Source organism: Miscanthus floridulus, chromosome 10 (genome assembly GCF_019320115.1).
Source record: "Miscanthus floridulus cultivar M001 chromosome 10, ASM1932011v1, whole genome shotgun sequence".
NCBI lineage: Eukaryota > Viridiplantae > Streptophyta > Magnoliopsida > Poales > Poaceae > Miscanthus > Miscanthus floridulus.
The window spans coordinates 141,788,395-141,802,352 of record NC_089589.1 but is presented as its reverse complement, the minus strand read 5'-3'; the positions used below and the strand labels follow the sequence as shown (position 1 = coordinate 141,802,352).

Below are 13,958 nucleotides of genomic sequence, written 5' to 3'. Positions count from 1 at the left end.
GGGAGGGGAGAAGGAGAGGGTGGCGGCGCTGCTCGGGGAAGGGAGAAGGAGAGGGTGACGGAGAGGGAGGGGGTGCGCTTGGGGAGGGGAGAGGAGACCGGCGTCTCGCGAGGAGAGGGTGGAGAGGAGCCGCGCGACTATCGGGAGAAGAGGGAATCGGAGTATCGGACAGAGGGTGAGGAGAGGAAATGAAACCCTAAGTTAGGTATTTATACTTGAACGCGCCTATCGGGCCTCGCCTGGGCCTATTGGGCCTCGGCCTTTTTTCCGAGGCGGGGCATTTAGGCGGTCCGCCTCTGAAAATAGAGGCATTAAAATCCACGCACTTATTCCTGCTGGTGGACTTGGCTCTTAACCCAACTACTTATAGCCGCAGAGGTGGCTCACCCCTGCTGGGCTGGTTGTCAAGTCGTTGGCCCACCACGCGACAACATGCAGCACTGAGCTGCATCTCCAGCGCAGACATGAAGTCAGCGGCCTGGTCCAGCAGCGCCGGTGTGGCCCAATACGAGAGGCGGTCCAACACGAGTCTAGCCGCGGATGGTCAGCACCTCGTCAAAATTTCTGAAAAAAAGGTTGTTGTCCAATGCCTAGCCCGTCACCCATATGGTGAAGCGCGTCCAGTATTGAGTTTAAATGGTCAATCAGCTCATTTATTTTGTATCATTAGACAAAAGCTCAACAATTTGTATATGCAATAAATAAATCTCTAGGAGGTTAAATGTTCAATCAGCTCATTTATTTTCTTTGAAGTCTCCTCGCATTTATTGCACCCCTCCCATCTCTCAATTCATTATTGAGTTTTCCTTAGTTGGATGTATGTAGTAAATGCTATAATTAATATGGTATTGGAACAATAATCACCGATCAATGTGTACCTATTGCCCTCCCCTCTGAGACGACCCTGCTTGGGTCCTTGCGTGGGAAGGGTTAGAATACGGCAAGGGCCGACCTAGGAGGCATGCTCCAACACCGACCATAGAGCCATAGACATATAGAGAGGGAACAGAGAACAAGAGAAAAAGAGGGAGTGAATGGAGGTGATAAGACAAATAAATAAAAGGAAAAACTAGGAATGCAAGCGGTGCCCAGTCAAATCCACCTACATCCCCATGAAAAACAGAAGTAAGCTATATGAACAGCGAGTCATATGAGAATGTGGAGTGTTTACTTGAGAAATCATATTTTAACTTGAGAAATCATATGAACACCCCTAATACTCCTTCCATCGGCAACGAGAATCATATTTAACTAGGGTAAAAGTCTTACAAAGTAGATTTTAACCTTTATATTTTTTATAATATGTAGTTAATTGTTAAAACATCAATCAGCACTTTCAATACAAAATCTATTGATGCAAGATTTATGCTCTAAACTTTTTTTTCAAGGGATCAGCAGGGGAGGCCTCTTAAATTTTTTATTATGTATATATCTGTACAAGTTACAAGGCTTCCTAAAAAACAAAAAAGAGAAGGACATTACATTTAAGGGATATTTTCTCTCCACAAAGTTAAAGCGGTTTTTACATTTTACTTGGCTCTGATACAAACCAAACCAAGCTCTTTCTTTAAGTCTTCTTTGCACATATTTAAATAGAAATTTGCATTGCTGAAAGTGACTCTGTTCATGGTTGTCCAAATAATCCAGCAGGCTGTTATTATAATTTCTTTGAAGATGTGATTGCCAAAAACATCTCGGGCTTCAATGACCATGTCTAAAGGTTGTTGTTGCAGGTTCCAACAGATAGAGATAGACTGCCAACAGTTTGTGATGAATGGACACTCAAAAAAGAGATGATTCTTGTCTCTTCGCAGTTACTGTTGCATAGGGCATAATTGCCTAATTGTTGCTTGAATCAGTAAGGTTTGACTTTTCTCTGGTCAAATATGATTCGTCATTTTTAGATGGAGGAGGTAAGGTTTACAACCGGAGTCATTGGACCGAATGATACAATCATTGATAAAGCTCTAAGCCTCTCATAATGTACGGGTTAGAGCAGTACACATTTAGAAACAATACGAAGTTCGGTTCTCAGATAATTTGAAACGCATGACATGACTGCTAAATAAATTCTCCACATTGCAAGTCATCCAAGAAATATAACAAGCTCTCAATATCTCATTGTAACTGACATCTATATTTAGTAGTATATATATTAGCTAGAAGCTCACGCACTTATGGTCCGGCCACCGTCGATGCGAATGACTTGGCCAGTGACATATGAAGACGCCGGCATACACAGAAACGACACCACGGACGCAACCTCCTCTACCTCCCCGCACCTCTGCATCGGAATCCGTGAAATCTCCTGCTCCAGAAATTCTGGTTCTACCTGTCAACTCGAAAAAAAAGAATAAGTAGGTAAACTTCATTGTCTATGTGCGTACCCTCGTTATATATGCAGCCTTAGTTATGATCTTATGCATTATGATATGCATGGGAAATGTGATTTTTCTGCAAACATATATTTTTGGTGAAAAGAAATTGTCTTATTTGCATTGTTATGGTTAAAACAAAGTCATTGCAGCAGATGCATTTGGTACACCATTTGATGTGGACAATTTTTCTTCTATTTGTGTACTAGCTAATTGATCATTATATCGTGGTAGAGAAATGAAATTTTGTAGAATAGCCTCATACAAAAATGTAAGTAATCGGAGTTTTGTTTTCTGATATATATAATCAGAATTTTCTTATTTGTTTGGCTTACTTTATTCTGCCATAGGATTGGAGGAACAAGTCGATAGATGGACCGGGATAGTTAAAGGACTGAAACGATGCAATTTGTGAGCATGAGGACCAGCATCAGTCAAATTTGAGAACCGTACACTTTACTCTAAATAATTGAGGGGCATTGGAAAAGTTGACGACGCAGGTCTAGTGGCTATATATGCACCTGTTTGAGTATATCAGTCGTGACAGCGCCGGGGGCAACACAGTTCACACGAATCTTGTCCTGGGACCACTCGGCAGCCAGGCTCCTTGTAAGCTGGTTCATTGCTGCTGCATGATAGTAGAATTCTGTCAGAAACAAAGAGAATATACTTTTTGAATGAACAATACAAAGTTTTGTTCAAACAATTTGACTTAATATGTCTAGAGAGTGAGATATTGCTCTTTTGCGTAAATTTGTGGGAATATCATGCTTCAGCCCAAACAAAACAAAAGGCTATATAGGTTTGTCTATCTGAACGAGGTCATTGGAGGATAAAAATGTAGCCAACAAGGAGGGGTTATTATGTTTGAGAAATCGTATAATCCTAGTTAAAGTAGTCTAGCATGAGTTCATAGTTCGATGAGATTACTCCAACCCTTGCATTATTTATGTTAATTATATGCATATGAAAAATGTTGTGACATGCGTTGTATGAATGTAGTGGCCCCAGCCCTAGTACCTCAGCGGTCATGAACGCCCCAGCCATGGTATTCCTCCCAGATAATGGATGTAGTGGCCCGATGGCCAAATCTGGCATCCCTTAGGCCGGATCTACGAGTGCTCGGTGTCTCGGGCAGGTTATGATGGCGCCACAATAAGCTCCAAGCGGCGACGTGGAGGCAGGGCGGTGGCCCACTGCGAGGAGGCGGACACGCTGTGGGTGGAGATGCCACCAGCACTCAGGCTCTCTGTGGATTCAGCCAACATCATGGACATCATCGCTTCTTCCCAGTCGAAAGCCGTGAGGTCAGGAACCCCGCTGACCTAGCCGGGATGCCATGCATGCATGCTCATCGTGGATTCCGCCGTGCCCACACTCGGCGACCCGGGTGTCTGGTGTTGCCGAGATGGTGCTGCGGTGATGCTTCATCACAACAGAAAGAAGGATGGTCACGCTTCTATGTAGGTGAGGCCACACTTTGCCGCGTCTCGGACAGTAGGCTGCAGGGTCCTCCACGTGCAGGTTCGGATGTGGCTGGTGCCTGGTGGCACCATCCTTCGTGGTTCCTGCCGCACCAGTGTGGTGTCAACGACAGCAACAAGCAAGGCGAATCTATGGCAGTTAACGGGGCTGCTAGCCCGGTGCACCTCATCCATTTTCGGGCAACCCATGATGGCCTATTGTGGATTGGTGATTGTTGGTTTGGCTGCGGTCCACATGGAATGGCGCTACCTAGCCACGCATATCAGTGGCTAGCTCTTTGCGGCAGCGTCAATCAATCTGAGGCGACAATTTGAGGATGTCGTTTCCTCCATAGAGGCATTGCTACAAGGAACCCCACACCCTTCCTATTTTTTGGCTGTTGCAATAGCATGTGAGGCTGGCGTCTTTTGCCATTACAGTGCTGGTGCGTGTGTTCTATGCCGTTGTGACGGTTGCCTTGTTTTCGCTCCTATCATAGGGTTTTGTCACTAACTCTACTTAGAATTCACTCCATCACTCTCATATAGTGTATATTATGGGGTTTAGAACAGAATTAAAGAGAGATGGATACAAGAACAGGGCAATTTGCTCCCGCGCGCCGCCGTCTTCGGACACAGCTGGCCAACTACTTCTCTGTTCTATCCTGCTCTCCCCTTCCTCGTGATGTCCCTCTTAGATCTACACGTCTCTCCTCCTGGAAGGTATAGGCCTGTGCTACATGGATATCAAAGCCGGTCCAAAGTACTTAGTGTGTTGGGCTTCCTTTCTCTGTTGGGCTTCTTGGTACTTGGGCTGCTTCTGACAACAACTCCGAGTTCCACAGCTTCATATGCTTCAGGTTCTTCAGGCTTGTCAGAACTGTATCTGACAGGTTTTTTTAGTGGTAGTTTTTTTATCTTCGTTCTTAATGCTAAGTTGCTTCTTCTCTATTATTTCTGCTTTTTCTAGATTCATAATTTTTGCTACGCATCTAGATATATATTATTTCTACATACATAATAAAAGCTATGAATTTAAAAATATCAAAACGTCTTATAATTTAGGATATTAGAAGTAATATATACCCAGCAAAATTCTTGCCGTCTGCTTTTCGAAAAACAATGTGCAATATATATTTCTAATTGGCATAGCATGCACTTATTGGTACCTTTGGAGATGCAGTAGAGGACGAGCCCTGGGTAACCCAGGTAGCTTGCGATGGAGGAGACATGGACGACGCTTCCTCCTCCGGCGATGGAAGCTCTAACGAGGAGAGGGTGCACGAGCTGGCAGAGATGGAAGCTTGACTCCAAGTTGGTCGCCATCACATGCGAGTAGTCCTCGGCCGTGCACTCCGCCGCCGGCTTCAAGAACGCCTGGCCGGCGTTGTTCACCAGGATGTCAAGCGTGCCGGCGAAGGTCGCCTTGACCGTGTCCATGAGCTTCTCCCGGTCGGCCGGCACAGAGACGTCGCAGACGGAGACGGTGACGACGAGGCCCTTCTCCGCCCACTGGCGGCGAGACTCCTCAAGCTCTGCCGCGTTTCGCGCGCACGTGTGCACCCGCGCGCCGAGCCCGGCCAGCTCTTCGACGATCGCGTGGCCGATCCCCTTGCTGCCGCCGGTGACCAGCGCTGTCGCGCCGGCGAGGCTCCACCTCTCTTGCCTGCTCCCGCTAGCGGCTGCCATGAAAGCTAGCTACTACCTGATTTTCTTAAGTTTCAAGCTGAGTATGCTTAGCATGGGTGACTGATTCCTTCTGTTAGCAGTAGGCGGATGCTCAGATGCAGTATGATAGCACTAGCAATTAGAGGCATGCTAAATGCCAAGAACTAGCGACGATGACTCAGTAAACACCAAGAATATGAATATGCTATGATTGTTTATACTAGTCCATCCACCATACTCTCGCATGGGTTAGAATTTTAGAAGATAAAAATATTAGGTACTGTTTTATATTTCATTCATTTCAAATTATAAGCTATTTTTTGCTTTTCTAGATATATTATTTTTACTATGTATCTAGAAAGTACATCTAAGTGTGTAGTAAAAGCTATGTATTTAGAAAACTCAAAACGTTTTATACTTTGAAATGAAGAGAGTACCTCCGACTAATAAAGAATTACTTATATTAAGTTATAAGTTTTTCTCTTTGTTTATTTTCTAACATAGTAGACATAATAGATTCTCTGTATTCTATATATAGTTTTCAAAGACCTATTAATTACTATATTTTTAAGTGAATAATCTATATATTTTTATCCATATTCATATTTTTTCTTTGCATAGGATCTCTATATATTTTAAATATGCAATTACTTTGAAACCTTGCAATTAATCATGGTGGTTCTTGTTGGATCATGTATCTCATGAAGTCATAAATATAAATTTTGATTTTTCAAATTTTATTCTTATCAACTGTTATGGATTTTTTCTCTCTCCTCAAGTTAAGTTGAAACTTTTGTGCTTATTGTATCTCTCATTAACTCTCCTTTTTATACATTCTAAAAATAAGGTTTTTAGGCCATATAGTATGTTCTTAAGTACTAAACAATAGCATAAGCCATCATTTGAAACATGCAACATACCACTTAAGATAAGTCGTTGAGCTTGAAGTGAGATCTCCAACAAGGTAGCAATGCTAACCCCGTGAGAATTTTAATACTTAAACCTTATAATGATTGACTTTTTACTCTAAAATATTCTTAATGGGCCAGAAAAATATAGCCATAAGTGGTCTCCCACACTTCTTAAGAGGAGTGAATTTTACTATCAACAAATTATATTTACGGTTATGGTTATACTATCAATATAGACATATAAAATATTTTAGTTAAAATACATAAATATATTAAAGTAATAATCTATATAAATCATATGTTATGGTTATTAATAAGGTTTTAAATAATTCGTTCGTATCATTAGTACATGAGTTATTAAGAAAATATTTTTTATATGATGAAACATAACATATGTATTTTATTGCTCATTCATGTTGGTACAATGCATATATTCACTTTAATCGAATCTTACTATATTAATATTGATAGAGGTGGGCAAATATAGAAACATATGCATGCTCTATCCATCATTTAAACATTTTTTTTGTAATAGGAGATGTTAAAAATTTAGATGCAAATTTGAGGGGATATTTAAATTTTCTAATAATGAGATGAAAATTAAGTTATATCGATCATAATAAGTGGACGTCTACTTTATATCATGTTTGTTAACCACATATGTGGGTAATATAAATTAGGGTCATGAGTCAGTTTATATTGTTTTACACAATAGCAGAAATGAATAATTATTTAAAAATAGAATAGATCAAATAGCTATTATTATTATCAATGGTGATTAGTTATACCTTATTTATGCTAAGATTTTTCTGATTTTTAAGATAATTTCTAAGATCTATCTTTTGTTTTCCCACCAAGTCTTGTGAGGATTAACATGCAGGCTCCAACGGGGACCTCTGGTTAGAAATTCTTGTATTTATATTTATATTTCTAGTGTGATATGTATTTAGTTTAAATCTAGTCTTAAGATATATAAACTCTTGATACACCCTTTGTGTGTTTTTGTAAATCTATAGCTTATCTTTTATCTTTTAATCGAGTTGTTGCATTTTTTTCACATGTTAATTAGAAATTCTAGTACTCTTTATCTTTTATTCAAAATTGTTTTATATTAAAAATAGTCTAGATCCTAGTAGTTTTGTTAACCACTGTAACACCCTAAAATTTGTATAATTTTAAAATAGGAGAAACTGATTTCTTTATGTATTTTTGTGAGCATTTAAATTTACACAAATAATAACTTTGTTAAAAATAAAATTAAATATAAGGTCTACATACATGATTGTGCTTCGTGTGGATGCATATTTGTTTTTTGATACTTGGGTTTGATTAAAATTTGAAAAGAATTTGAATTTGGTTTTAATTTGGATTTGGAAATCAAATTAAAAAAAGAATTTTATTTTTCCACTCCTTCTGGCCCAGCTCGGCCTGGTCACCCGTGGCCCACTCCAGCTTTCCAGCGCGGCCTGCCTCCTTCTCCGCTTTTCTCTCAGCGCACAGCCCAGTCTTCCTCCACGGCCCGCTACTCCCCCGCGCCTCTCCCGCAAGCCCAGTTCGCTTCACGGCCAGCATTGCCGCGCCACTCCTCTTTTCGCTTGGTGATGCTAACGGGTGGGGCCACTCTGTCAGCCGCATCCTCTCCTTCCCTGCTCGAGTCCGCGCCGGTCACGACCGCCGCCGTCGGAGTTTGCTCCACCCATGTCTCGCCTCCTTGTCGTGCCTCCCAAGCCACCTGCTCTCTTAAATAGCAGCAGAGCACCGCCCGCGCCTCCCTATCTCGTTTCCGAGCCACAACCGCATCATCGAGTAGCTGCACCATAGCTAACCCTAGCGCCGCTGCCATAACCGTCAGCCACTGAGCGCCGCACCATCCTCCGTTGCTCCGCACCATGGTAAGCTACCTAGCCATGACCTCCGTTCCCTCCTCTACCTCCTGATGTTTTTCTCGCTTCGAATCGAGGCCCATAGGCCGTGTTCCCTGTGCGCCGCTCGTCACCGTTAATGGCGCCGCCACCAAGCTCACCGCCACCCATGCCGGACCTTTCTCTCTCTCTTTGATCTATTCCTAGCCATTCGATCTTGATTCAGCGGCCGATATCATGCGATACCGGTTCGGCCGATAGTCTACAAATGAGACCCTCTATTTTCCACAAATCAACCCGTCGTCCCTGCAATTTTGTTAAAGAGCCCCTATAATTTTCTAGGTCTAAACCCACGGTCCAAAGTGTATTTTCAACATACATTTTCCTATTCTAAAAGTGTAGATTCCCTCTGTTAGATCCAAAATACACTTTCATCTATTTACAGTTTTGCCACTATTTTATTTAGGCCATAACTTCTCTGTTTTAACTCTGATTTGATCCGTTCAAGTTGCGTTAGATTCGTAATTGAGTAATCTATATGTTCAAGCTACTGTTAAATATATTTTCAACTTTTGAAATTCAAGGTTAGATTTAATCTATTATTTTATTAAAGAAAATCTTGTTTAATTCATAACTTCTTTGTTATAGCTCCGATTAGAGTGTTTTTTATGCCTATGTGATCGTAGTAATGTGTAGAACATCTTTAAAACCTTTTTACTTGTTGTTTCATATGTTTGGTGTACTATTTTAATTTAGTTCTATTGTTTGCTTCGCGTATGATTGTATGGATGCTTGTGTGGTGCTATAATCATGTCCAGTCGGTGAGATATACATGGTCAATCCAGAAGCAATCCTTTGAAGGTTTGTACTAGAAGAAGGATCTAAGTTTAAGGTAAGTATAGCATGGGATCTTCCATGTTGTCCTCTACACCTTTAATCATGTAATTCATGCTGCATATGTCTACCTTGATTACCACTAAGGATTTCCTTATACTTTGTTACCTTGTGCCTTGATACCAATGGGGTATTGCATTGGGTAGTATGATGCTAGTGCTCAACTAAAGCTATGATCTTGTAACTTGACTAGTGGATTATGCAATAAACATTAAAAGATGTTTGTAGCAACATGGAACTAGGGGGCTAGAGCATTGGGCTGTTTTTATGGTGCTATAGATTTCTCTCTCTAAGGACTTATCTGTTAGTGATCATCCGGGACTTATAGTATAGCTGTGAGGGCTACATGGCTCTGGTTTTAGCTCAGTATGAGGACCTTTTTTAGCATGTTAGTGGTTACCTTTATTGGCGTAAGGATGGCTTGACGAATCGGGTATAGTGCGCCCTCTGTCCCCTTGTGTATAGGCTGCGCGTCATTGTGCCATCGGGAAGGGGGGCGCTACATCTATTTGTCGAGTGAATCTAATGGCCCTAACTTGTTAGACGAACCTTTGAAAGGCTTCATAGTGAATCCTACCAACCTTCCTTGGAAGTGGGTCAAGAGATTAGCTACCTCGGATGAAAGGGTAAATCAAGACTCATAGTGAAAGTATACAACCTCTACAGAGTGTAAAACTAGTATATCAGCCGTGCTCACAGTCACGAGCGGCCTTGGAACCCTTACGGAATAGATGATGAACACTGATGATACTGATGATAAAGATGCTCATTATTAATTATGGTTTATGCTATTCATTATTCATGTTTACCTGATCATGTGTTTATATAGGCTTATGGACAAACTTGTTGCCGCCCAATTGCTAAAATCATGACTCACAAAAAGCTAATCCCAGTTAAACCAGTGTCAACCTTTTGAGCCTCATGAACCCTATGTTATATTTGTTGAGTACGACATGTACTTACGCTTGCTTTATTTTTCAATTATTTGGATAAAAATCATGGATGGATACCAGATTGCAAGAGTTTGGAGAAATTAGGCTTGTGATCAACTAGTCAGTTATCCCTGTGTAACTAGAGTCTTCACCCAAAGATCGGAGTTGTCTTTTTGTTGTTTGTTGTCTAAGGTTATATTATTTATACTAAGTACGTTATATATTGAGCATTGCCTATTGATATTACCCTTATTTGTAGCTATATGTGAGATTTGACTTCCTATGCTCATATATGGTGTGTATTTGGTTTTGTTCTTAAAACCGGGTGTTACAACCACATAAGTTGAAACTTAGCTTGCATCCCGACAGTAAACGTATTGAATTTGTTATATCTCAGGATTATATGTGTAGTATTATTTATATATATCATAGAGTGAATAAAAATTAAATTAATAATATTGACATGACAATGTTTAGTAAGAATGTACAAGGCTATTCAAAATAATAACATGAAATTCATTCTCATGGAGTATTTATTAATATAAAGTGTTATTGCTACGTGGTGTGTTAAGTTAATAATTTTCTATGTTTCATAATTTGTTAAAATAAATATTTAACCTAATCTATACATGTCTATTTGATATACATGGTGCAACCTAGCATTTATGGTATTGATTTATTTTTTGTGATAATATAAATTAATGTTATGTGTAGATTGTAGAGAATTTTTGTTTATTATTTATAATAGCTAAGGTACATACAAATATAAAGCTAATACCTTATATTATCTTTCACAGCGACATATATGGATACATTGAATGCAAAGTTAGAATATTACTATACATTATCTTTCACAGCGACATACATGATAAAGGTGGATAGTTTATAAAATCATCATGAGGTATTTTAAATTATATTTCATAATGGTAGATGTTCGTAATTTAGATATAAAGTTATGTCATTACTTTAAATTATCATTCATAATGACAAATTAAAGCTAGGTAATTTAGACACAATGTTAGGGGTTGTATTAAATTATGTTTTGTAATGGCCAAGGTGGGTAATTTAGATACAAATTTAGGGGTTATTTTGTTTTTTTATAATAATTGATGTGGGTAATTTATATACAAATATGGGGGGTTATTTTGAATTATCTTTTGTAATGGTAGAGGTGGGTAATTTACATGCACAATTAGGGGGTTACTTTATGTATTTTTCATAATGACAGTAGTGGGTAATTTTTTAATAAAGTACAATAGATCTAATGACTAATATAGGTCATGATAATTAGAGTCTACCAAATCAAAGGTTAGATATTTCTGATTATTGTGAGAATTTCTAGGATTTATCTTTTTTCTTAACGCGTCTGGTGAGAATTAACGTGGTACCTCATTTGGGGGCTCTAATTAGTAATAGTAAGATACCTGACTTTTCCAAAGACTTCTCCAGTGGATAAAAGTATGATACTCTTTCGGGTGAAATACTTTCTAGAGTATGCTATAATTGTTTTGTCTCTACATAAAAAAACACTCCCCCAAGATGAAGGATTATATTGTACCCATGGTACCACCTCCTCCTATATAGGTGGAAGCTTTGGTTTTAATTTTTTAAATCTTTTTCAAATCATATTATAAAAATAACTCTAAAATGTTTTTTTACATTTCATTCTTTTTGGCCGCGCCAAACCATGTGATGTGGCAAATAAAATTACTCTTCCACGCCACATGGTTTGGCAGTTGCAGTAGTGTGGTGCACAAGTTGAGGTAGGTTGTGGTTTTACGTGAAGTAATCCAATGTATTAATGTTTTCTAGCTGAAAATCTGACTTGTACAAACTTTCGGATGTCAAAAACATTATGAGCCTGTTTGTTTCCTTGCACAAGTGTGGCTTGTATGGATGGCCAGAGACAGGTTTGGGACGTCCTAACGGGGTGCGACTATGTTTGTTTTCCATGTATGAAATGAGCCAGGTTGAGAATGACCGGTGTTTGGTAGACTGTACAGATAAATCTGCTTACATTGCATCAAATTATGGTGGGGTTACCACCATACCACATCTCTCTTCTTCCCTTCCCCTCACATCACCATTGTTCTTAGACATTTTCACAAACACCTTGCATGCAGGCTAGACAAGAAGCCACAAAAGTGAACATGCTGATATTTGACCACAACGATGAGGGCTCCAACCAAGGCCTCATCAAGCAGAAGCACACCAAGAACATGAGCAAACATGAGAAGCCACAACTGAGCTCAGGTGGAGAAGGTGTAGCACTGTGGTGCCCCTTTTGTTCACACCGCCGTGGGAGGAAGAGCATGGGCCGCTGGTGAGCACTCCCTCCCACGGCCTCCGTGATGTTCTCCTCTAGCACAGCTGAGCCTGGGTGGCAGAGGCGCTGCGCTATCGCGTCCCTCGTGTCTGTGCCGCCACAAGAGTGTAGCACCCAGTTTTAAAAACAAAACAAGATACACACCATATGTGAGCCTAGGAAATCAAATCTCACATATAGCTACAAATAAGGGTAATATCAAAAGACAATGCTCAATATATAACGTACTTAGTATAAAAGATATAACCTTAGACAACAAACGGCGGAAAGACAACTCCGATTTTTGGGTGAAGACTCCAATTCCACGGAGACAACTGACTGGTTGATCACGAGCCTAATTTCTCCAAACTCTAGCAATCTGGTAGCCATCCGAGATTTTTCCAAATATGTGAAAAATAAAGCAAGCGTAAGTACATGTCGTACTCAACAAATAGAACATGGGGTTCATGAGGCTCAAAAGGCTGACACTGGTTTACTGCGATTAGCTTTTAGCGAGTCACAATTTTAAGCAATTGAGTAGCAACAAGTTTATCACAGCCTATGTAAACACATGATCAGGTAAACATGAATAATGAATAGCATAAACAGTTACCCATTAATGAGCATCTTTATCATCAGTGTTCATCATCTATTACGTAAGGGTTCTAAGGCCGCTCGTGACGGTGAGCACGGCTGATATACCAGTTTTACACTCTATAGAGGTTGTACACTTTCACTGTGAGTCGTGATTTACCCTTTCGCCCAAGGTGATCAACCTCTTGACCCACTACCAAGGAAGGTTGGCAGGGTCCAATATGAAGCCTTTCAAATGTTCGTCTAACAAGTTAGGGCCATTAGATTCACTCGACAAATAGATATAGGAACCCCCTGTCGAATGTGACAATTCCACGGCTATACAAATAAGAGTAGAGGCTATCCTATACCCGATTCAGTAAGCAATTCTTACACCAATAAAGGTAACCTCTAACAAGCTAGAAAAGGTCCTCAAACAGAGCTAAAGCTAGAGCCATGTAGCCCTCACAGTTATACTATAAGTATCGGATGATCACTTACAGCTAAGTCCTTAGGGAGAGGAATCCAGAGCACCATAAAATAATCCAATGCTCTAGCCCCCTTGTTCCATGTTGCTAAAAATCATCTTTTAGTGTATATTGCATATTCTATTAGTCAAGTTACAAGATCATGTTTATTCATCTTGAGCACTAGCATAATACTACCCAACGCATAATCACCCATGGTGTCAAGGTACAAGATATCAAATATCTAGGATATCCTTATTGGCAACAAGGTAGACACATGCAATATTAATTAAGTGATTAAAGGTGAATAGGTAACAAGGATGGTCCCATGCTATACTTGCCATAAAACTCTGATCCTTCTTTAAGTCCAAAACTTTAAAAGAACTCCTTCTTGATCAACATGTAAAGCTCACCGACTGGACAAGATCATAAAGCACCACACAAGCATCCATGCAATCATACACGAAGCAAACAATAGATCTAAATTAGAATAGTACACCAAACATAA

At 40.0% G+C, this 13,958-nt stretch overlaps 1 protein-coding gene across 1 annotated transcript; it reads right to left on the bottom strand.

Moving 5' to 3' along the window:
• Positions 1-2,167: 2,167 nt before the first annotated feature.
• On the bottom strand, positions 2,168-5,527 carry LOC136485913 (noroxomaritidine/norcraugsodine reductase-like). Its single transcript, XM_066482718.1, has 3 exons — positions 5,008-5,527; positions 2,897-3,003; positions 2,168-2,332 (listed from the first exon to the last, which is right to left on the bottom strand). Exons 1-3 carry the CDS (start codon positions 5,525-5,527, stop codon positions 2,168-2,170), a joined length of 792 nt encoding a protein of 263 aa, XP_066338815.1.
• Between the last annotated feature and the right edge of the window lie 8,431 nt (positions 5,528-13,958).